General features: G+C 44.8%; 1 protein-coding gene across 7 annotated transcripts; it reads right to left on the bottom strand.

Moving 5' to 3' along the window:
* Nucleotides 1-1,375: 1,375 nt before the first annotated feature.
* Nucleotides 1,376-23,933, bottom strand: CASP8 (caspase 8). Of its 7 annotated transcripts, none has more exons than XR_008823595.1 (9): nt 22,993-23,929; nt 19,857-20,186; nt 19,523-19,628; nt 18,354-18,492; nt 16,814-16,902; nt 16,095-16,206; nt 14,592-15,081; nt 13,502-13,830; nt 12,889-13,051 (listed from the first exon to the last, which is right to left on the bottom strand). XR_008823595.1 is itself a non-coding variant. In XM_056349728.1 (9 exons), exons 3-9 carry the CDS (start codon nt 20,165-20,167, stop codon nt 13,680-13,682), a joined length of 1,398 nt encoding a protein of 465 aa, XP_056205703.1. In that variant the 5' UTR covers nt 20,168-20,186; nt 22,042-22,076; nt 23,072-23,933; the 3' UTR covers nt 12,889-13,679. The 7 variants fall into 7 exon arrangements, 6 of the variants coding, with proteins under 6 accessions (XP_056205699.1, XP_056205703.1, XP_056205701.1 ...); XM_056349728.1 differs by adding an exon at nt 22,042-22,076 and having other exon boundaries at nt 12,889-13,830; nt 23,072-23,933; XM_056349726.1 differs by adding an exon at nt 22,042-22,076 and having other exon boundaries at nt 12,889-13,830; nt 22,993-23,933.
* Nucleotides 23,934-24,150: the final 217 nt, after the last annotated feature.

Here is a 24,150-nt window from a genome sequence, read left to right on the forward strand (position 1 = left end):
CAGTCTATGTTAGAGAGATTGGCTGCAGTGCCCATTTGTTTTCGCTAGGTGGCAGCAGCGCTCCATCGGCCTGACGCCAAAGGGCGGGTTTTCGGGATACGCATGTGTATTACGCAACCTGCTGTTGCGCATGCGCGGGAGGCCCTCTGGCACGCTGAGGGCAGCGCATGCGCAGACCCGGTTTGAGGCCTCGGGGCGGGTCTGTGCCTAGGTATGCGTATTACGAAACACGGCTGCGTTTGTCCCGGGGCTGCAGCCGTGCTGTAATTCCGTACTCCCGTGCCCAGTGCGCTCTGGCAGCGTGCTCGGGGGACGGCAGCGGCGCCTCCGTACCGGGAGGCAGCAGCGGGCGCCGCGGCACCGCCCCGCAGGCAGCGCGGGATCGCGGTGCCGTTATATACGGCGGGCAGCGCCGACTGGGTACGCGCCACCGCGCAGGCGCAGCGCCAGGGCTCAGCACGACCGCTCCGGAGGGTTTCACAATGAACCGCTAAACGACCATCAGCTATCTTGGAAAATTTCTCCTAGAATCTGGAAGCACATATTTGCCCATTTCTGTCTCTGCTTGCTGCGTCTGCTACTTGTTAGGACTCTAGTAATTCTCACAGTCTGTAATCCCTCTGCCCTTACCTTTGGGGACACACAACTGGTACCAAATAGAGAAAAAGTATTCAGCACAGGAGTCCAGGGAAGGCCTTGGGCTGTTAAAATCATTCCAGTAAAGATCTGTCTGTTTAGTTAAATAATCACCTATGCTGAAAGCCGTAACAAGGATGTAACAGAGCGAGCACCTCATTCAAAACAAACCAGAGAAACTAACAAAGCTTTAGTTTCTACTCAGGGCTCCTTAAAACTCCCCCTTCTGTGTGCACACTCATCACAGAGGGCCATAGAAAAACGTTTTTAAGGAGCTGGGTACCTACCTAGTGATGACTTCTTTTACTGTGCTTAGAACTGAGACTCAAGTCTCAAAGATCAGCAAAGTAAGTGAACACAGGGTAACGGTGAGGGAAGGTGTTAAATAAGTTTTAGTAGGTCTAATTGCTTAACGATTACCTAGATTGTTGTTGATAAATAATGCTTTGTTTTACTAACTATTGTGTAAATTAACTGAAGCAAGGAGTCTACAGCTCCTCCTGAAGGACAGTTTGTGATGAGAACTAGCTAAAACCAACTCTATAGTTTGGAACAAGACCAAGGAACAACTGAGTCTGCATGAAGAGAGAAAGTAAAAAGTTCATAGTGAGGGAGACTACCAAGCCTTCATCCCCAGGACCCCCAACCCAACCACCACCACCAGGCACTACGCAAGCGCAGTTGGGAGGGACTTACGGAAATTACTTCTTGGAACGAATTTTAATATGAAGCAGGGCGAGGTTATGAATATGTATAGGTGTATTTGGAAATCTTATGTATGTGCAACATTTGATTATATAAATTGAGCCAAGTTGTTGCCCCTGGCATGCATGGCTTTGGTGGGACTACCCCTGCTGCTGCCCAGCGCTGAAAAAACATACCTACTTTACAATCTGGTAAGATTGTGGAGTCTGATTCCACACAGCAACTGGACATCTTCAATCACGAAGCAGTACCTGAGCAACTGATTTTCATTAAGACTATCCTGTGTAAAGGATACTCTGAAATGCAAGTTGCAGCCACATTCTGCTGAGGGCAACAGAGGACAAGTGCTTGTCTTTTCCTTGAGGTGTACCAAGATGCTAAAAATGAATAGTTTTAAGTGATGGGGACATCTGTTACTACAAACCATACTGATGTGAGCTGATTATATCCTATAAAATTTGTGGCATCCCCCCTGTCTTTACTTTGCAAAAGTTAGTTGGGCATTAAATACACAAGGCTTTGTTAACAGTGGTCTTTTAAATCTGCACTGGAACAATACCTTACTAAAGCAACTGCAATGCAGTACTGCTGATAGAGGAAACAGAGCGTATTTTAGCTAGCAAACCACAAATTGGAGACCAGTTCAGAGATGCTTTCAAGTATAAAGTGTCACACACATTAACACAGATTTCTTAAGGCTTTTGCTCCTCAGCTCTATTTTCGATAAAAATGTTTGCTCTTGTGGCAAGAGCAGACACCAAATGTCTGTTACATCTTCCCAATTTCTTAGCTGATACCAGCCAGTTCCAGACTGCTGCAGCTCCCTCTGCCATGCAGGTTCCCTCCATTTAGTTGACAGGAAAGATGAGCTTTTTCCTCAGTGTGAAACTGGGCTGTGGCATCTGCTTCTCTGCATTCGGCTTGCAACTCTTTCTGCTCACCTCTCGATTCACTGCTGTCAGGATGGTGAGAATATCTTCTCCTCTGTGAAAACACACACATGTTTTGTATTAGGGAGGCAGTTAACATCAGAAAAATTACCATATTCTCATGTATCTTGATCTACACTCAGTGCTAATGGCTCCTGTTTGGAACAGGCTTCAAAGTAGTTAGCAAAGGTGCTCTGAACAATCTGCATGGTGTTGCTCTGTCCCACACTAATGTTTTCATTCTGAGCAAGCAGTCTCACTGCGTATCATCTACCTCTGCACCCAAATCAAACTCCTGTCATTCAGAAGGAAAATACAGGCGTTGCCAAAAAGCAGCTTATGGAATCAAAGTTACCGAGGACAGCTGTACTCCAAGTGCTGGCACAATGCCTGTATGTACCAGGTCCCCTGCCTTGGGCTTCTGTAGGAAACATAATCTTGCAGGGTAGCCATGCCCAGGAGGAAGTCTGCCTCTGCAGGGATGCAGTCAAGTTGAAATCTTGCATTTGTTTCTACAGAACAATCTTGCTCTCCAGAATCTGTTTCAATGGTTACACCTTTCTGGCAAGCATCACCTTGGCAGGCCTGAACAAAAAAAACTTTTGGTTTTCCTGCGAGTGAGTGGCAATTCTGCCCAGTGAAAGAAGTGGTCAGTTCCTGGATAGGTACTTCCTGCCCATCAACGCCATATATAATGCCTCTTTTCCCATGAGACAGGATACAGCAAACAAAACAGTCTTTGTCCTTGTGGTCTTCGCGCTGGTAGATGTTCACAGTCTTACGGATTTCCTCTGCGGTGAGGTCTCTATGTTCCGCTATTGTGAACTGAAGCTTGCTAAAGACTCTTCTCAGAGCCGCTGGGAAGTAAACAGAAGAGGAATTGGAGCCATTTCATTATATGAAAGTTGCGGACTCTGCAATTGCAAATTGCATTTCTAAACGATCTTATTCTTTTCAAATCCTGCTATGCCACTATCCAGATAGTTACATTCCTGCTCTGAAAATAATCTAGTAGTCTAATCACTAATGGTATCTCTGCTGAGTTCCCTTCGCTCTCATTAATAGGCTTCCTTGCAATCTTGCTGTTTGGTATTGCCTCTCTTAAGAGAACTGTATTTCTTTCCCCCACCCACTTCACAGCTAGTCCCTTCATCTCACAAAAGGTGTTGAACAGTGCGGTTGCTTTACCCAAGAGGAGAGGGGGCACTACCCATTTGGGTAGTACCCACAGAGGAAGGGAAGGAAACCTTGCACTGAATCTTGAATTAAGTTGTTCGATTAAATCAAGGAAGGTCCGTTATCGGATTTTATCTCTTGGCATAGATAATGTAAATACAGGCATTTCACAGACCCTAGAACCTGCAAGGAGCTATGCTGCTCCTGCTGTAGGACAGCCTGCTAAAATCAGGGACCCTGAATAGCAAGGTAACAGAGTCCCTAAATTCCAGTGTCCTCCCTGACCCACCCTCACCCCACCCTTTTTTTTAAATTTTTTTTTTAAGTTGGATGTTAAACAACTAACACCCTGTTCCGGTTCAGTAGAAAATCTATTTCTGATTCTGCATATTTTACAAGTAGTATGCATAAGGCTGATATAAAGCTAGCCTAGCTTGTGAAGTCCAGACTGAGGTTGCTGCTTAAGGTTGCAGTAAACTCAGTAAAACAGCAGAATGCTAGTGAATTGTTCTAATCAGTAAGAACCTGATCAGTTGATTAGAGATTGTCAACACAGGAAACAGAGCCTACTCACCCACTACAACAAAAGTACCCTAGAAAGGGAAGTTTGAAATTCAGACCTTTAGTACAGAAAAAGAAATGAGTTTTCTGTTTTTGAAGAGATGCAAACTCGTCTTTAATGTTCACTGTACCTGCATCCACATCTGTCCCATTCCGATCCTTCATGGTTTTGGGTTCTGGCAGTGCTTCCCTGGCTTTTGAAAAATCGTGATTATTCAGGATCAAGCACACTCCACGGGGTCGGCTAGTCATTTTGTAAGCTTCAAGCTGTTGAAAAGAAACACTATTGGTTTCTTTTCTCCTGCAGTCTCCTCCAGGTGCTTCTCAGCCTTTGCAAGTGGCACAGCAGGATAATGAGGGAGCTGGCTTTCTCCTTAGGCAGCTCTCCCTACACAGCTTTGCTCCCAGGGCCTGGCAATGCACTGCCCCACTGCCTTTGGGAATCCGTGCACAGCACAACAGCACCCCACCCCAGATCCACACCGTGTTGCGTTCAGCAACTTCTCCACACCCAGCCATGGTGCCAACTGTGTATTTCCTGGTATAATAAAAATTGGCCTATCTTGCTACCCTTGCAAACGTTTCTGAAGTTTTAACATTGCAGCAGCTGCTGCCTGTGACTTAACTTCAGAATAAAGGATGTTACAGTGGCAAATTTTTCTTCTTCTAGACAGTGCTTTTAACAGTTGGGCTTATAAATAACTGTTCACCTCACAGAGGATGATCCCTTCTAAGACAAAATGATGATGTTTCTAATAAACAAACCGACTTACCTGGGAAGATTCATTCCAGCTGCCAGGAGAATCGGGTGCCACAGATGGCGCCAGCCATCTGGCATGGGCTGAATACAGACAAAAAGATTTAAATACAGAATGTAGCACTAGAGAAAGCAGAGCACCTCTGTTCTTATTCTCCATCTCCACAAGTACCCCCTGGGGTTAGAACTGTTCTCTGAAAACACTGAATTGTGGTTGAACAGCTATTCCTGTTAGCTATAAACCACCAAATAACCAGAAGGGAGCAAAATGTATTGTGATCAGTTAGTAAGTAACTGAATACTTGATCACTTTTATAGAGAAGTGCTGTGTAAAGAAGTGAGATGCAAGTGGTGTGGAGAGTCCAAAAGGTGAAGAGTGAAAAATCCAAATATTTTTTCCCCCCCGCAGTGTTTCAATTACCTTTGGGGCCTCCTGTGCTACCCCTCTGTTCCTCTGTGATAAGCATCTCTTCTTCACCTGAAAAGCATTCATTATTAGTCCTGTATGATACCTATGTGCCACTACAAGAGTTACTACGGGAAAGAGGCTTGTTTGGTTTGGTTTACCAAATACGTTTAATTCATACTCTTCAATTCTCTTCAACAGGACGATGTTAATTTCTGCACAGAGACTCTTCAGGATACTTAGGTTTTCTTCTCCCAATAGCCCTTTCTTCTCCATCTCGGTGAAAATGTCGAGCATTGTCTGGGTAATCAGAAAGAAAGGTAGTTTGCTCTTAGGGCACCTCCGTGCTGCGACCGGGAGGGAAACTGCAGCATGTGTGCATACGCCTAAGCTTTAATGTGCTGACAGCACATGCGACCGTCAGAGTCAGCGCAGCTGACTGGTTGCTCAGTTGAGACCTCAGCTGAGCCAATTAAACCTAGTTCAACAAAACCTGCAAGTACTGTCAGTTCTCGAAACACACTCGTTTCCCTTCTGCAGCTCAAAGATGCTGAGACCTAGTAAGATCTAATCCAAGAGATCTAGAGGTGATCATACAGGAATATATAATGTCATTTTTAATGATTGCTTTCATTCATTTGACTTCCAGTGGCTATCTTTCACACTTAACTGAAACACAAGAATCACTGGAGCAACCATCTTGAGCGATGGTGAAAATGGGTATAAGTGTGCAAATACGGTATAGAGATTTCTCTGAGGCAAAAGGGGACTCAAGGGACAGGAGCCCATGACTGAGTGGCTGAGCGCAGTGGTCACCCCAAGGATTTATTAGAATAGCTACCACTAGATGGTCACAGTCTCTCCTGTAAGAAAAGAGAGAAAACGCTACAAGAGTTTTCATTAGACAGAACAAAGCACCCAGCAGATAGCTGAAGAGCAGCTGGATCTCCCGCAAGACTTTGTAAACTCCAAGCTCTTGGACCTTGGCCTGGATAAGGATGTGCTGCTTAGATCTGTATTCTCTGAGTTTGGAAATGAAAAGAACAAAAGCACAAACTAATAGCCACAGTGGGCGACTTTCTGTGTTTGATAATGGCTTAGAAAGCAGTCAAAAGAAAAACAGCTGGGCAAGATGAGTAAATGTGCTCATCAGTCTTCCACTGATCAGAACCACTGAGTCCCCCAAGTCCTATACAGTGCTTGCACATGAAGGCCTCTGCACCTGGTGTGGGGCTGGCCCATGCTCTCTGGGCTGTGACACTGCTGCAAAACCTACGGATAACACTAGCACAGGCAAGTCCCACATGCACCGGAATGCCCCTTTCCAGGTGCACCCTTTTCCTTATAGTATTTTCACCAAAAAATGAATGACACCATAAGAAGAGTGACACTCATTCCCAAACGCCAAACATTCCCAAATGCAACCCAAATGCCCCTATAGACTATAATAGTCGTTAAAAAAAAAAAAGGGGGGGGGTTAAATAAATTCTTACAGTCTTCGGGTTTAGCCTGCATTTTGGCAATTCGTTCCCCAAAAGAAACTTGAAAGACTTCAGTTCATTTTCAGTGATGTCTTCTGATAGCTGGAAGAGCAGGTACCTAGTAAGAGAAGTGCAGGATGCTGTTTCAGCGCGCCTCCCTCAGCACAACTTAACGCCACACTACTGAACACCTCCTCTGTCAGATCGTGTCGTGGCCCGTCCCTCCCGCACATATCCCCTTTCTTTTCCTTTTAAATGGGGGGCCATTAGTCCCAAGACAGCCTGAAGTGAAACCATTTTCCACTGCAGTTAGAAGTATCTCAAGGTTTCCTAAAATTAAAACCATGCCGAGACTCTCCGGAGTTGAGAACGAAGGTTGACCGTGAGGGGCCCCGAGGCCTTCGGGGCTCCTCAGTTCGGCAAGGCACGGCCTCAGCTTCCTCCCTCCCGCCGGGCCGAAACTCCAGCTCGGCCCGCGCCCGAGCCCGAGCCCCCTGGAGGCTGCCTGCGCGCTTCCAAGCCGCGGCCCGGCGCCCAGACAGCCGGCCGCAGAGCGCGGGGGCCCGGGCCGCCCGCCCGCCGCTCACCTGTAGGCCGACACCCGTGCCCTGCCCGGGATCTGAAGCTCCCTCTCCATCTCCGCTCGGCTGGAGTCCAGGTGGACACCCAGGAGGTCAATCCGATTGATCCGGTAGAGCAGCTCCTTCAGGAAGGACAGGTTCCCCGCCTCCATCATGTCTTTCTCCTGCAGCACTTCGAAGAAGGCTTTGGGCTCCCGGATGGCTTCCAGCTTCCTCATGGGGATGTGCTCCAGGCTGAGGAACTTCAGAGCCGCCAGCTCGGCCTCACCCAGCTCCTCGCTGACCGCCAGCAGCCGCCGCCGCTGCAGCTCCATGGCCCCGCGGCGCGGCCGGCCCGCGGCCAGGCCAGGATGGGGGGTTCCCCGTCGCGCTGGGCGGGCGGGAGGCGGCGCCTGGGCCCCGGCAGCTGCAGCGCTTGCTGCAGCGCCGCCTGAGCGAGACGGAAGCCCAGCCAAAAACCGGGAGCACGACTGAAAAACGGCGCATCTCGCGGGCGCATTTTAGGGCCCCCCCGCTCGCGGCTGTGAGGCACTGCCGACTCTTGGGTCCGTTCCCGGGAACGCCCAACCTGCTAGTGCAGGGCCAAAGGCCTCCCCCCGCCCGGGCTTTTCCGGCAGTCCCCTTCATCTACCTTAAAAGCACTCACACGTCGTCGCCATTTTAATGCAAACAGCAAGAAGCTCACAAGCCCGCTGGCTCGCCCTCCGGCTGCTGGCAGGCCGTGCGGCAGCACCGCCCCCCCAGGCCCCCCGGCAGCAGGAGCCGGCCCGCAGCAGCCTCCGGTCTCCCCTTCTGGTGCAGCTCACTAGAGGTGGCACCCACGGCGGCTGGAGGGAGCGGGGAATGGATCCTACCAGCTGGCACTTCACCCTGCTGAACACCTTAGTGCTCACCTTGGGCCGGAGAGCAGCCCTCAGAGCATCCGTACTCTCCAAACAGGAACAGTGCTCTCGCTAGGCACTGTTTAAAACCAGAGTCCCTTCCCTCCAAAAACCAGTGAAAACCAGTTTGACAAGCGACCAGGCAGAAGTCTTCACGTTGACACCGCAGAAGTGGCTTATCTGTGTTCAAAACCCTACATGAGAGATTAGATTACTGCATGTGTGGCAAATTGGGTTAAAGGTAGACATAATCTGAACGCTACAAGTCCCTTTTTCAAGGTCCATGAGCTAATGTGCCCTCAAGTCATGTTTAAAATAAGCTCTTCCCAGTAAATTGAATGAAATACGGATCCTTCACTCTGCACTGGTATGCCTGGACCGATCAGGCCTAAACACACAGGGGCTACATGAATACAAAACCAATGAAAAAGACTCAAGCCAAGCTCAGAAGACATGTCCAGAGCAATGTTCCACCCAGCTAGAAATGTATTACAGTTGGCACCCACGAGAGCCAGCCACGTCTGGGTCCTCGGGAACTCCTGCAGTTGTCAGCAACAGAACAGAGAGTGTGACAAGCAAAGGCACAATTACAGCAAGGACACACAGAAATTAGTATCTGGGAATTCCCAAAGATGTCAACTATATTTTTTAAGCACATTGCACAGAAGTCATTGCAGATCAAACATGCCATTCTCCACTCGTAATTTTACATATCTCTAGCTGAAGAGAGGCAGATCTGAATAATTTCAGGGAGAATGTGCCCATGTTAGTTAGGGGTCAGGATATAAAGGGTAACCAGCAAGGGCTGAACACCCAACATCTCCTGAGAAAAATCTCACTCTGGACTCCCTGCCGCATAGCTTCACCTCCTGAACGGTGTGTATTTTGTTTCCACTCTCCCTGGGCTTCAAGATTTCCTGCAGGAGACCTTATAGATCACAGACACAGGCAACAGTTCAACTAATCAAAACTCCACAGTGCCCAGATTTTGCACCACTTTGACAACTAAGAGTGAACCCTTATATAGGTGGTGAGAAAACACATACTCATAGCAGCCTGTACAATGGGAGAAGCTGGCAGAAATCTGAACACAGGCAGGCTCCTCACACATACCGCTAACCCGCCCCAACCAAGAGCAGCACATTAACAGGTCACCCTAAAACCATTACGGTGGAGAGAATTACAAACTTCCCATGGAAAGCAGGTGTACACAGCTCTGTGGGAACGGATGCTAAACAAACAAATACAAATGACCAGGCAGGGGTTCATGCCACTGAGTAATATCATTTCCACCTCTGCGGCTAACAATCCTCCCAACTGTTCTAAGCATTTTGCTTTTCAAACAGCAGCACTTTAATCTTGCCTGCTTTTAGCTTAAGCCTGCAGGACTGTGACTCACCAACTTTACTTTCCTACTCACCTTCTGACTCCACTTTCTGGTGGTATTTGTTCTGCTCACTGAAAACAAACCACAGAATTGAGGGCCAGGACTGTTGTGCTGAAGTGTTTGGCCTCCCAGCCAGGAGCTGAAGAACAGGGAGGGCAGGCAAACGCCTGTAGCCGAAGGCCTTCAGAGAGGAAAGGCAATCACCCCTCACCACTCTCTGAGTTGGGCTACAGAGGAAAAACCGAGTCAGAGAACTGCAGATCCTCCTTCCTTCTTCCCTCTCGGTTCTGTGGGAGAGCCACAAAGGTATGCGAGAACACACCAGCCACCTTGCTGCAGGTACATGTTGGTATACTTTGCTCAGAACCATAAAACTGAAAGGATATTTTCTCCTTCCTTGACCGCTGCATGAGCCACACACAAACTCACAGTACCGCTACTTCTTCCAGTCCTTTAGAGGATCTTGGTGGCGTTTTCTCTCGCTTCTAGTAGGTCTTCATCCACAGGCAATCGTGATAGCTATGGAGGTGGCCTGATTTTAACAGGTGGAACAAAATACCGTGCCGATTTAATGACAGGGTGTGACTGACCAGCACACCTCAACAGTGAAGGACAGCTCAGAGGAGGGCAAAAACCCAACAGTCTCAGGGAAGAATATATTGTAAGGAAAGCTCAAGTTACTTCAGCATCAGGGAGACCAGAGGGTAACCTTAGTTTTACAGAAGACAGCTGTACCTTTGAATCATCAGGTACCCCAATTAACAAAGAATAACGTCTTCCTGGGCTAGCCAGACCAACATGGGGGGAGTGCATACATGGCTGAGCCCAGCATAAAAGTGTAACAACTGGATAACTGATAAAACATTTAAACCCTGAAAAGAGCAATGGGTTTGAGCTGGCTTCAACCCACACATTCCATCATGACTGGGGATGCTCAGTGTCATGATGGTGCGCACACAGACAGGTAATGAGAATCATGTTTGTATTGTGATTCAGCTGTATATTGCAGTTGCTACATTACGCTTGTGTTGTAATTTCAGTATGTTGCTGTATCACTCTACTAAATCAAAATCCCACCTAGCAACACATATAACAAATAAGTGATTTTGATATCCAGTTCCCCTTCATGTGGAATATCTGCAAGCTTCCTCTGAGAGTACTGAACTCTGACACAGAGAAATATGAAAAAACCTGAAATGTAGATTCACAATTTCACTATTGGAGCAGCTGCCACCTTCCAGCAAGTTTCTCCCACAGGAAGCAGTTATTTCATTTAAGCTCTATTTCCTTATCATAAATCAACATTCACAAATCTAATTACTAACTTCATATCGGGGTCTCATTTATGAAAACATCATAAAAATGTGAATAAATTGTTGCCACAGTTCCTTCAATGGTTAACCAACAGAACTGTATCACACCTGGTAACACCTTCTGGTAGCTTCTGCCACAAACAGCACTCTTGTTTACATAGTGCTGGTAACGTCTATTTTTATTTATGAAACCTGTGTGAACAGAGCTGTGATTCTACGAATGGGCATTCTCCCTTTTACCTGGAAGGTGAAAAAGGGTGAGGGGAGAAAAATGCAACTCCCAACACAACGTATAGAATTAGGAAAAAAAAATGTTTTGCTTCAAGAATACAAGTAGGTTGAATAAAGAACCCCTGCTTCATAGCTAGACATGCATTTCAAAGAAACACCAAATAAAAAAAGCAGAATTTACAAAGTGTCTCAAATCCATCCCTTATCTTATTATGAACTCAAAAGGAATGTAGCTGTTAGAATCCCACACACCATCTACACATTGCCAAGGATGCAAGGTAGGAACAGCCTCACTGGCACTATGTGGGAAAATCACCTTGGGGGGGGGGCGGGGGGGGGAATTAGAGAAAAATTGGGTCCTAACAGAAGTGTAGTATTACAGAAAGTGTTTTGGGGGTAAAATAGAGCTATCGCCTTCAGGACGGTTGGCATGCACGAAATCTACATCACCACAGTTCCCTAAGGCACACAACCTGCTATCCTAGAGGAGCAGTGGAGGGTGGAGCAGAGTGGAGACACCACGGCCAGGCTCTGCTGTGCTCCCTGCAGGACTGGGAATGCAATGGTACCATACAGCCGACAAGCAGCATAGCAGCTGTAAAATATATGAGAAGATAGCTGGTGCTGGGCCAACAGCTGTGGCGAAGACCAAGAGCCTCACTATCTGCGAGAGAAGGTTGGGAACTCGGCCCGCTCAGCACTTCAGAACCTTCTAACAAGGATGTGCTAACTGCTAAAAGAAAACAAACTGCTGAAGAGATAAAATTAAAGGATGCTAGGGTAAAATAATTGTGGTAGTGGGAGATCGCGACCTCCTACTCAAATGGGCCCCCCGAAGAGAGTGAATCCCCCCGCTCGGGGAGCATGCCCAGTAAATTTAAAATGAACTCTACCTTTAAATGAAAGCGAGAGAACTTTGCACCAATGATAATAAAGGAATGTATGACTAGAGTCACTCAAGCTCCACCTGAGAGTAAAGAGAAGCATAAAAAGTGATGAATGAGGGGGACAAGTGGGGAAGACACCACCAAGAGCAAGTGAAGGGAAAATGCCACCGAGACAGACTCCTGGGATCAGCCGGCGGGCTGAGCCTTGCTTCTCCCCCCCTCGGGACGCCTTGGGTGAGACTGAAACCAAGTGCTTCATTGGGAGACTTAGAAATATCTCTCGAGAGTTACTTTTTAATATTTGTAGCCAGGCTGCATTGTTTGTAACTTTTCCACATGTATTACACTTTATAACATTTTATTTGCACATGCCTTTTTGCAGACAGTCACTATCACTGGCAATCCAAAAAGCCGTGTATCTGTTACACAAATACAACTGCCCTGTTAAGGAGCTGGTCCTCAGTTTCTCATGGAAGGTGACCATACCCTAGAGTGTGGCCATGCTAGTTCATGAGCACGGCTGGACTGGCAGTGCAAACTGCTATCAGTGTATCCAGGCCCATGGTAGTGTAATATATATATATATTAAATGCGACTGGACTGACAGTGGTAAATTGGACATAGCTTAGAATTTAAACCTAGCCACACCTAATCTCCCACCTCAGTGAGGAGAGTTGGAAGGCGGGTGTGTGTGTGTATTTTCTGCTAAATTACTCCATCCTCTTTAATGCAACACACCAGCTGCCACTATCATGAAAGTCCTGAACTTCACCTGACTCTTTCCTCCCATCTGTCCAGCTGCTAATGGAGGGATATCGATATGCTGCCCCTCAGGGTGGCTGCCATTGAGTATTTCAATGAGAGCAAAATAACTTCTGCTACTGAAGTAAAAGCACTCGTCATGCTGACTGCCCCTCAGCCAGCTCAGCTAAAAGAGAAACACACCAAACACAAAGGTAATATGAAAACCAAGACTGTTTATTACAACAGAAACAAGAGTCCACAGGAACTAGAGTCAGTCGCCAGGAGGAGAAGGCATCTCAGAGCAGAGGGTCTAATGAAGTGGGACCTTCCTTCCAGCAGTCAAGAGCCATTCAAAACAGGCTGTCCCCTAAGAGCTCTGAGAAAAAAACACAAATAGAACCCTTACTATTTAAAAGCCTAAACAGCAGTGCTGTTTAGCCAAGTTAATTAAAAAAATAAAGTAAGCCAAATATTTGGAGGAAATATTATCATATCTTTTTTTCTGTCCTTCTGGACAGGGACGTTATTTTCCATGAAAAATTATACAGCTTCCAGAGACAGCCAATGACCCACCTCTGGGTAAATCTGTTACAATCTTACACATGCCCCCAGTGAAGAGATCTAGTATTCCCAATGTATCTGTTCTTTTCTTCAGATTCCAGGAACTTAAAACAACTTGGACAGAAACGGAACTTCCATTGGTATTTCCAGAAACTCTTAAAAATCATACTACTTGGAAGTGCTTCCTCACTTGAAACCCAGACTGAACAGACTCCACTGCTTCTGCAGGGCAGAAAGCCAGACCCGTACTCCTCCACGGCCTTACCAGACTGCTACAGATCCAGGTGACAGGAGTCTGTTTAAACTCGGGAATGGGACAACTTAGGTCCCATGCCCCCTTGGAGGAGCCAGGCTAACTACACAGCTCCAGATAATTCCTCTTGCAAATTCTCTTCCTGTGGAAGCCCATTCCAAATGCGATTCCTAACTGAGTGTATATTTTTCTACTTTTCAGTTGACTGACATTGTGAAATTTGGAAGATCAATTGCTTCCGTAGGGTTGATGTTATCTTTGGCATCTGCTTCCATCCATTTAACACTCTTCCTCCCACTTCCTTGTTCACTTCTGTCAGGATTGTTATGAGATCCTTGCGGCTTGAATAAAAATGAAGAAAAGTTACATTGAGATACATGGTACTTGCAGCTAGGCCAAGAAGCTGACCTGTTTGCTCCAATCAAGTGGTATCTCAGGGAAGGCTAGTATCTTCCCCTCACCCTGCCTGTCACTGAAATTGCATACTCCGTTGTGCAACCACAGAACTCACTGTGTTTGGTGGAAAAAACCGAAACCTCCATGTAGCATCACTTTACCAGCAAATGCAGTTCCCTGCTTTGGTTACAGTCAGAAGAGCACACTAAGATGAAACAGAACTAAACCTATGCATTCCCCACACCCTCTTCTCGACACCATGAAAAAGTCATGTCTGAAGAGAAATTCTGTTTTCTGAATCAAGATTATGATGGAGATGGGAGGGAGGCAACAATACAAGTTATGACTAAAGAACACTGATATTTTTGTCTGTGTAATCACTCAACAAATTGGCCTCTGATTAGGTGTCACCGGAAAATAAAACCATTTACCAGTCAAAAAACTGTTCAAATGCATGCACACACATACACACACTTGTTTATATGTAATGTTCCAGCATTACAACCCTGGTTCTGCCACAGGAAAACTAGGGAAAGTCACTTGTACTTTGGTTCATCTGTAGAATAACAATGTCGAATCTGCACTGTTCTCCAGGTGAAAAGCATCATATACCACAAATGCAAAACACTCGTGTTTCAAGCACAGCATGCTTAAGCATGTGTATCTGCAATACTCCAAATGTACATGGATTTAAAATAGTACTTACAGTGGGCACAGCAACTCCATTTTGTCACAGAGGCACTGAACGTAAATGCTGCCAGTCTTTGTACAGCGGTAGCACTCGTAGTCTTCCACTGTAGCCATGCCAATGAGAATATCAGCCTGATCAGGAATGGAAATCATAGGGGTAGCATCCACCTCAAGATGGCTAGAAAAGTCTTCTTTTACTGTGACAGCTGGATGACCTGCAGAGCCTTGGCAAGCCTGGATGAAAAACAGCTTGGGTTTGCCAGCAAGAGACGGACAATTTGATCCACTGAAGCAGGAGACTAAATCTCTAATATTTACAAACTGATGATCAACACCTTTTATTTTGTCTTTTTCACCATGGGAAAAAATGAAGCAAACAAAACAGTCCATGTTACTATGATCTTTTTTGCTGTATTCTTCAACTTTTGCGTACATTTGCTTTGCTTCTAGATCCATGTGCTCAACTGTCTCAAACTGAAGCCACTTGAAGACCCTCTTCACTGCCTCTGGAAAAGAAGTCAGAAGGCACTTGGTTAAACGTAGACAGTGACAAGGAAGATGCTAAAATATCAGTCCGTGTGGTAGATCAGATACTATCAGAAGTGTTCAAATCCCACCAATAAACTCACCTGACTGACTCATAGCCCGCCAAATGTAATTAGCAAATCACAAATGCCTAGTTTCACTTTTTTTTAAACGCAACTGGGTTAAGCATCATGCTATCTAAAACAAAAACAGGTTTCAGATTATCTGATTCATCGGTACAAATTAGTGAAGCTTACTGTGTTAAAGCAAGCTTTAACTATGCGTTGCATAGTAACCTCAGATGCTTAAGAGCAGGGGTCCTCAAACTACGGCCCGTGGGCTGGATACGGCTCCCCAGGGTCCTCAATCCGCCCCCCGTATTTACAGAACCCCCCCGTGCCCCCCCACCGGGGGCTGGGGGCGGGGAACCAAGCAGCCGCAGATGACTGCCTGCCACTGCATCCGCGCCGGCGCCCTGGATAAAAAGTCTGAGGACCCCTGCTTAAGAACATCACTTAGCAAGTTAAAGCAGGTACCTTTTTTAGAATGACAAATTCTGCCACTCTTAAATGAAGTAGGTCCATCATTCTGTGACAATGATCAATGCAGCAAGAAGGAAGGCAGGGTAACCCGCTAACAAATGCTATGCTGACTTTTTGCAAATGCTGGCTTAATTGTGTGGGTGGTGAGAGAGTAGCTGGGAAGCAAGCAGCCAGCAGACGGGCTGGATGAAGTTAAAAGATCAGTGATGTGTGCTTTCATGAAACAGGTTTTAATTTTTATTTAAGATACACTCTTGCTTATCTTAAAAGTGACTCTTGCAGAAAGACAGGCTTTAAGGAAAATGATAAAGCAGTAGCATTTATTTGAGAATTAAAGAGAATTTAAGGGAATAAGAGACCTAAGCTTAAGTGGACATGATTCTTCTTCACCAGAAAGATTAGATAATTTTTTCAGAGAAAAAAACAAACCAGTAATTGGATTAAGTACTTACCTCCATCTTTCACTGTTCCTTCTCTGGCTTCTGATGGATTTTTAAAAATGTAGTTGTTAAGAATCACACAGTAACCATGGGGGTTATTTTTCATTTTATATGATTCCACAACCTGTAGAAAGAAAGCAAGCTGATAAGAAAGCAGTGCCATGCATCCAAAAGAGAAAGATGCTATACACGGGTTGTTGGTCCTTCATGTCCAAGCACAAAAAAAAAGCATGAGGGCCAAGAAACCAGAAAAGAAAAGTGTAAGTATACAAGCTAGCTACAGGGGAGAGGAATCTGCTTTGTCTCCCTGAATCCCTCCTCCTCTCTCTCTGTGGTTAGGATATGATTTCAGCATGGGAGGAAGCGAGCATCCAGAAATGCAAATTTGCATGTGCAGAGGAAAAACATTCCCTCCGAGCATGAGGTAGTAGATTCTGTGATTCCCTTTCCATCTGTCCAGGAGTATCCTGACCAGGACTTTAATGTCCCCGACTCCATTATCATTAAGACTGGTTTTCTTCACACAAAAGTACTCCTTCATTTCTTGCCAGGTCCTCACAAAGGAACAACGTTTGCTCTTGTTTTGGAAACAGGCATTGTTCCAAGGCCTACATATAAAGCCAGAACCCCTCCCTTTCAGCTCTTCCACCTGCTTAGTCTTTAAGAGTTTATGCTCCTCCCTTCCAGGAGTTGGAGAAATACTTTAAAGGGGATCTTGAGGTATTTCTCACCAGGTGTGGTGTCTCCCCCTCTGCTCCTTGTTCTGCTGCATGCACAGACGCAGATACTGGGTGGTGGAATTTTTCCTTAGAATCATTTTCTAAGAGGGAGAAGACAAACAGAACATTTTAGGACTAAAAAGATAAATCCTCCACTGTGCCTGTTTCAACACTCAGAAAAACAGTACAAGAGTGGGGTAGAGGGTGGTTTCCACATCACTGAGACACCATCATTTGGTGGAGCTGGGCTAAGCAGGGTTCCAGTTTCACAGACTGCTGGTTATTGAAGTTGTGCTCCATTTCTTCTCTGCTCTTTCACTGGTGGCAAGATCCAGATAATAAAAGGCTGAATGTGAGCTGTCACCCCAGGCAAGCCAATAGCACCTCCACTATGGAATACATAAGTGGAAAAGGAGACCCATTTTTTTACCGTGGTACACTACAGCTAGTTCATTTACTTCTGAGGCCATTGCTTCTCCACAGAACTCTACCATTTGGGTGGACACACCGAGGATGCAGCATACCAGCATAATGGAAGATCTCCTCAAAGCGACAAAACACATCTTTGAATACAACTGTCTGAAATAAGTGAAGAAATGATCAAATCCATGATTCTACCCAAGGAAATAATCACACTACCCTTTTTACAAGTTACACCGATGTGTTTAAATGGAATGTAATTGTCAGGGCAATAAGATCTATAGGACATGCTCTTTTGCTACTTATCAAGGGGGACAAAATAGTAACAATACTACTAAAAAGCCATTCCCCTGACACAGGGCTTGCTTACACTAGCCACCCTCGGCAATTTTCTTCTGCTGTTTTAGAGACACAAGCATATGCTGGGGAAACTAGTGAGTATTTCTGCAGGAAACCACATGGGCTGTATTGATGTGTCTAAGACACATATGTCCCGAGTCATCCAAAAGAATGTTCTGCGGAAAAATTTAATAGGCCTCAGTTGTTGCTTGACATACCCTGTTTCACAAAGATGAAGGCCCAGCTGTGGTGTCAGAAGTCACCACCTCAGCTGCAACAGCCCAGATATACTGATGTACTTGAAATTTCATGTCTGGTACAGAAAGTTAATGGTTACACTTTAACCAAGTACCTAGTCTCCAAGGAGGCTTCCTTTGACTAGGAGCAAACAGTCTGGCTAACAGAAAACAAGGGTGACAACCTCCCAATACAAGTTTCCCCAAGGCAACTGTCACTTTCAGTCTCTTTCAGCGACTGAAAACCTATGCTGGTCCAAAACCAGCACTGCACTGTTTCCTGAAGAGAAACATTGCATGTAAGGCAAAAAAGAGGAGGGAGAAGCAAACCATTTGCAAGGCACAGAACGTATTTCAAAGAGAGACACAAGAAGGTACGATGGGATAATGAAGTAGCAGAAAACTTCAAAAACCACAGGTATTAAGAGCCACTCTGCCTATCCTAGGATACTGTAAGGTCTCTCTTTCACCTCTGGACTCCTAAACTGCCAAGAATAAAGCCAGAAAAATCACAAAAAACCTAGCTCTACTCTTGAACAACAGATTAAATAATTTACCTTTTCTTTTTTCTTCATAGGTATCGATTTTTTTCTTTAGATCAGCTCTAAATCCCTTTAATGTATCTTTCAGCACTGCCAGGTCATCTTCTTTAATTATCCCGTTTCTTTCCATTTCCAGGAAGACCTTCAACATTGACTGGTAAAACAAAACCACATAACACACAGTCATACCGTGACCTTCAGTAATTGCAGCATCAAGCACTTCTGGACAGAGCAGAAGACAACATACTCATTCACAGAGACTGACCAGCTACAGATCTATTTCTTTTTCCTCCAAACCTCATTAAGACAAGGGTCAGGACACAGTATCACTAAGGCTAAGACAGGATCATTAGAAATTGGCTGCGGCTAAGTTATCCTGCTTTGTTTCAGCAGTGCAAAGCACTGATGTGAATAACAGCATGGCATCCTGTTGTGCCTCTGTGTTCAGATCTTAAGTGCTGTTAAGTCATTTAGCTGTGCCATTTTACATTTTCTACTACAGAAAAGGTGTTCAGATCTAATTTTGTTTTGTAAAGTTCAGTAGTCCAACAACTTGGAGGTAAATCTGCTAATTTTCCTACAGGTGCTACAATACAAACAGGACTTTTAAGGAAGCTTCTTAATAATACCAAGCATTTTTAGAACACTGTTCATTATTTACTAGTATTAAATTAGCTTATCAAAACTCTTAATACTTTTGTGGGGGAATTAACAAAATGCTGTTACCCCAAATTACAATAAAAAATAAAATTTAACCAATGACACACAAAAATTTGGTTGAACTCACATTAGAACTTGAATTTCTGACTCCAAAACACTGTTTTTCCTCCAGCAAACATCACTCTTCCTAGATACAGCATATGTACAGATGTCTTATAAATGCCAAGCAAAGACGAAAGGAAGAGCATGAACGGATTTTGCAAGATGAAAAGATTAGAGAGACAGGTGGTGGAGGAGAAATAGAAACAGGACAGCAAAAAATGCTAGAGAAAAGATACAATGAGGAAAAAGAAAAAAAAAAAAAAAAGAGGAGTCCATTCTTTCACACAGCAGCTATCAGCTAACATCACAATTCTTTCAACAGATTTTTGTGAACAGGCTGCTTTCTCTTTACTCCTTTCTTAGAAGAACTAGCGGATTCTGAACTAGCCTTGCAAGAAACTTAGCAAGATCACTTTGCATACAGCATTATCCTGGAGCTTGTTCTTTGGTATTTGTTTTTGGAGCAGGAACTTCACGCTCTTGACATCTTCCGGAGTCAAGTCCTCTGCAATTTCATATAGCAGTTGCCTGGGAATAAAGGTTAGGGAAAGACCAATTAAGAAAGTTTATGAGAAGAAAACACCACAATTACACAGCTGAACTGCAAAATGTAAAACTTCACAATGGGATGTAGGCATGCTGTAATAAATACAATTGTGCTGGGATATTCATAAGACAACAGCGCAGACAGAAAACAAGACAGTACACAACAGTACTGTTGTATATTTTGCAAAGGTTTACTGCTTCTGTGCTCACCTGTAGGCCGACACCCGTGCCCTGCCCGGGATCTGAAGCTCCCTCTCCATCTCCGCTCGGCTGGAGTCCAGGTGGACACCCAGGAGGTCAATCCGATTGATCCGGTAGAGCAGCTCCTTCAGGAAGGACAGGTTCCCCGCCTCCATCATGTCTTTCTCCTGCAGCACTTCGAAGAAGGCTTTGGGCTCCCGGATGGCTTCCAGCTTCCTCATGGGGATGTGCTCCAGGCTGAGGAACTTCAGAGCTTCCAGTTCATCTGTGATCAAAGCCTCAGAAATGGCAAAAAGGAGTTTGTGGAAGTCTTTACTCATTTCACATCAGGATTTGGATCTAAACAAACAGAAGTTGATCTCATTGGTCAGCAACAGCAGAGCAACAACATGATTATAAAAGGCATCATATTATGTAGAATGGTCCAAAATAAATATATGCAATCAAAATCACTTCAGCAGAGAAAGGCGGCCCTGCTACCATAGCTCTGATGCTTTGCTCTTTCAGTTCCTGAGACTTAACAAGGAAAATAAAAAACTCTATACTAAGTGAATTTCACAAAGTCACAGACTGTTCTTGCTTCCTATGGTGTGCCTAGACAGCTGAAAGTACCTACGTACAGGATGCGCAATCCTGACAGCATGCTGCTGTTTTAGTTTGGTTTTGTTTGGTTGAGGTTTGATCCCATTTGGGAGCAAGAGCCACTTGCCAGTCTGAAATAGAGACTATGTAGTAAATGAGACTGCCAGGTTTCACACCTTAACAAAGATAGGATACACTTGAGTATGAATCTTCTAGGCTATCTAGCTTCTCCCTTCCTTATGCACTGCTTCTGACCTTGGCCATTACAGCCAAAGCACCTCTTCCTGTTCTGGATTAGCTGCATCAAGTAAAACTCAGTTTCCAGCTCTCAATCAATCTGTATTATTCAAATCCCACATAGATCATGTCAACCCTTTTAAAAAGGCCACAATTCTTGTCAAACTATCTCTGTTTCACTGAGCATCAAATACCACCTCCCTTCCACACCACTTCCTCCATCAGCTTTGTGGATCCAATTTTTGAGCACAAGAGGAAGTTAGAAAATACCAAGTGCAAGCCTTCTAACTATCTCACCTTGACATTTATAAGACATGCCTCCACTGCCCCTCTGGTAAGTGAAGCATCTGCAACTTTATTCTCTCTGCCTTAGATCTAAGACACCTAGGAATCTCTGAAGAGAAACTCTACAGAAATGCATCTAGTTGAGGTCTCTTGTCCCATTGAAGTCACTGGGAGACAGAAAAGTTACAGACAGCAAACGCAAACAAATTATTCCTACACTACTGGAATATTAGGCAACGCATTTCAATGTTACTGCTACTGCAAATGTTCTGATACCAGGGCTAATAACTCCAAGGCAGCTCAGCTGACTAACTGAATCAGTACTACTGTAAATATTGGGGGGGGGCAGCGGCGGCGGGATTAGCAGACAATTGTACTCCCCTCTCCTCCAAGGACCACTCTACAGCAAAGCAGTTTTTTGTGGCATGCCCTTGGTCAGCATTCTGTTAGTTAGCAAGAGTGAACATACAACTGAACCTTAAACCTTTGTCTAGCAAAAAACCTGATAAAACAGCAAAACATGCATTGTGATGCAGCATATACGATTCATGCTCTGCCCCCAAATACTGTTTTCTTTAAATCCATTCAAACTTAATTTTTAAACAGACTGGAATCTGTATACCATTCAGCCCATATAACCACAAAACCACTGGTATCTGAATTAATCATATGTGCTTAACCTCACAATTCGATGATCTTGGATCTGACTGAATATTTCTGTACCCACACAGGAAAGAGAATACTTTCTTGGTAGCTAGTTAGGAAGTTATCTTCCTTCTCACATAAACCATGCCTTTTGTTTAAGATACAAGGCATGTGCTTATAACAGTATATCCTGTAAAGGGAATTTTTGGTTTTATTTCTCAAAGAGTTTAAGTTTCAAACCCACAAAATTACTGCAATTAGAACAGATTTGCGACCTAACACACTATATTTAAGCCTGTCTGCAAACACAGGGAGCACACTAAAAGAATATTTAACGGCTTCTGTCTTTTTCTCCCACTTCACTAAATTAAAGACACAACTGATACAACAAGCAACTGTTTAATAGTAATAATAATGATAATAATTATAATTTTACAACACTTACATGGGAAGACAGGCTGGAGGACTGCTGGGACCACTCTGAAAAAAGTGAGACAGCCATAGTCTCCAAGTTCCAGGATAAGTATGGCCTTTTGTACTATGGTCTATATTGTCACATGACTTACAAAATGTATGTTACAGAAAAGTAATAAGCTGTGGTCATAAAGCAGAAGTTCCCTACTCCACCTATCATGGTTCCAGCTTTAGGAAATGAATCATTACAGTGCTTGTGAGAAAAATCAGTGAACAAGCCACAAAAATAACCCAGGTTTCACTTTTGTTTTAAGCGGACACAGTAAGCAGCATAGCCAGAACTTTCTAGCATACAGCACAGCCCAGTACATTTGTTCCCATATATACATCCTAATTAAAAGGCAGTGAGGGAACGGTAAATCAATTAATTTTATCTCCCCTTTTTTAAAAATATCTCAGTACCATTGTCCAGCTGTGTCATCAGACTCTCCATGACTTACATCCTTTCTCTGAAGACCCTCTCCAACTCACCCTAGCCTATTTTTAACATGCATTTTCATGTAAGGTTATTTACTGAACTAAAATCAAAAGTCAGCTACCAGCACCAAATTCAGCAGCAGTGGTCAGTGAATACAGGGAACTGAAAGGCTAAACATTCCTCTGAAATTATTTAAGTGATAGAACTTCCCCGTTCACAAGAGAATTTAAGCAGTAATTAACTTCTGGCATTTTCACCCTCTTTAAAGTGTAGAACTTTGCCTTCAATGGTAAGGTTCACAGTATGATCTGTTGGTCACCAGCACCCTCCCTGCGGCATGAACCACATGATCAGCAATCGGTACAGCTACCACACTCTCTGAAGCTTGTGAAGCCAGCGTTACAGAGAGTTGGAAGAGCTAAAATTTGTTAAAATTTTGCAATGAAAACAATCGTTCGTTGATTTCAACCTATCTACCTTTAAAAACTCAAAATCGTAACATACCCTTTGATAGAACGAGGCATACAAATTCCTTCCAAAAGGCACACGCTAGTTATCAGCTCAGAAAACGTGCCTGACTTACGGCACTGGCACGAGTTGTCCTTTTATCAAAAGGCTGGGAGCAAGCACTATCTGATCTTCAGGCCCCAAATAGTTCTGCCTCCACGTCATCCCATGCCTCGGCACCTCTCACTCACTGCACCCATCAGTTCCTCTGTGTCCTAACTGAACCAAGGCCCCGGTGAAAAACGCTTCCGGAGGAGACCCAGCCCAGCTTAGCTCCTCCCGTTCCCATCATGCAGCAGTTTCAAGGACCAGCCCTCCTGGCACTGTTCTTTGTCTTTACTGTTCCACTTCCTATTTCTTCCTCTCTCACCCTCCCCCAAAATGTTCCCGTCCTTTTGTTAACTTACAGTCTCTCCAATTGCCCTTAGTTCTCCGGCACCCTGGTTTTGCCCTCTGGCTTCCTCTAGAACTGTCTCAGTGACCTTGTTCAGCAGCCAGCAAAAAATTAATCTCTCAGAAAGGCTGGTCTGGAAGAAGTGAAAAGGCTGAGGCTACCAACTACTCAGCAAACGTAGTGGCTGTGGCTTCTACTGGCACAAGGCAGGATACCCAGCTCCTGCACAAAATGGTGACAGTTGGGAGGGAAGGGACACCAGAGACTGGTGGATGTTAGAAATCCCACTTGAAGATCATGATCTTCCCAAGATACCAACTTCCCCAACAGAAAGACTCTTTTTACACTAATTCTGCTTAAATCTGTCTAAACAAGGGTTGCACAAATCATAGCCCTTCTTTAATTCCGTAGGTGGAGAGCATGCACGTGTGCATATGCTTCTGTATGCCACCAGTAAGCCTCAACAGAAAACAACCACGTTTCTTTTGTTTGCTTGTTTTAGGCCAATTTCTTTCCGGTACAGCTCTGTATTACTAGACTTACACGGAAGGTGTACAGCGTGGACAGCAAGGAACAATGAATATTTAAGTTGTATAAAAACCACCCACCCTCCCCCAAGACTTTAAAACTGCTTACAGTACACCGCGGGAGATCACGCAGAAACATCCAGCCACCTTGCTGAATGGTAGCTGTGGCTAGCAGTACTAAGCCTACCCTGCCTTCGGGCTTGTGCTGAGAGTACCACTGCCTGCACCCAAGTG

The sequence above is a fragment of the Falco biarmicus genome, chromosome 8 (assembly GCF_023638135.1).
Source record: "Falco biarmicus isolate bFalBia1 chromosome 8, bFalBia1.pri, whole genome shotgun sequence".
In the NCBI taxonomy this organism is placed as follows: domain Eukaryota; kingdom Metazoa; phylum Chordata; class Aves; order Falconiformes; family Falconidae; genus Falco; species Falco biarmicus.

What these genes read in the sequence shown, in the direction of transcription:
- CASP8 (XM_056349724.1), bottom strand. Translation starts at nt 7,546, where the DNA reads ATGGAGCTGCAGCGGCGGCGGCTGCTGGCGGTCAGCGAGGAGCTGGGT. An exon ending in GCACGGGTGTCGGCCTACAG is followed by an intron (nt 6,770 to 7,238) that starts GTGAGCGGCGGG and finishes TTCTCTTACTAG; the next exon opens with GTACCTGCTCTTCCAGCTAT. An exon ending in GCTGGAATGAATCTTCCCAG is followed by an intron (nt 4,275 to 4,780) that starts GTAAGTCGGTTT and finishes TCTTTTCAACAG; the next exon opens with CTTGAAGCTTACAAAATGAC.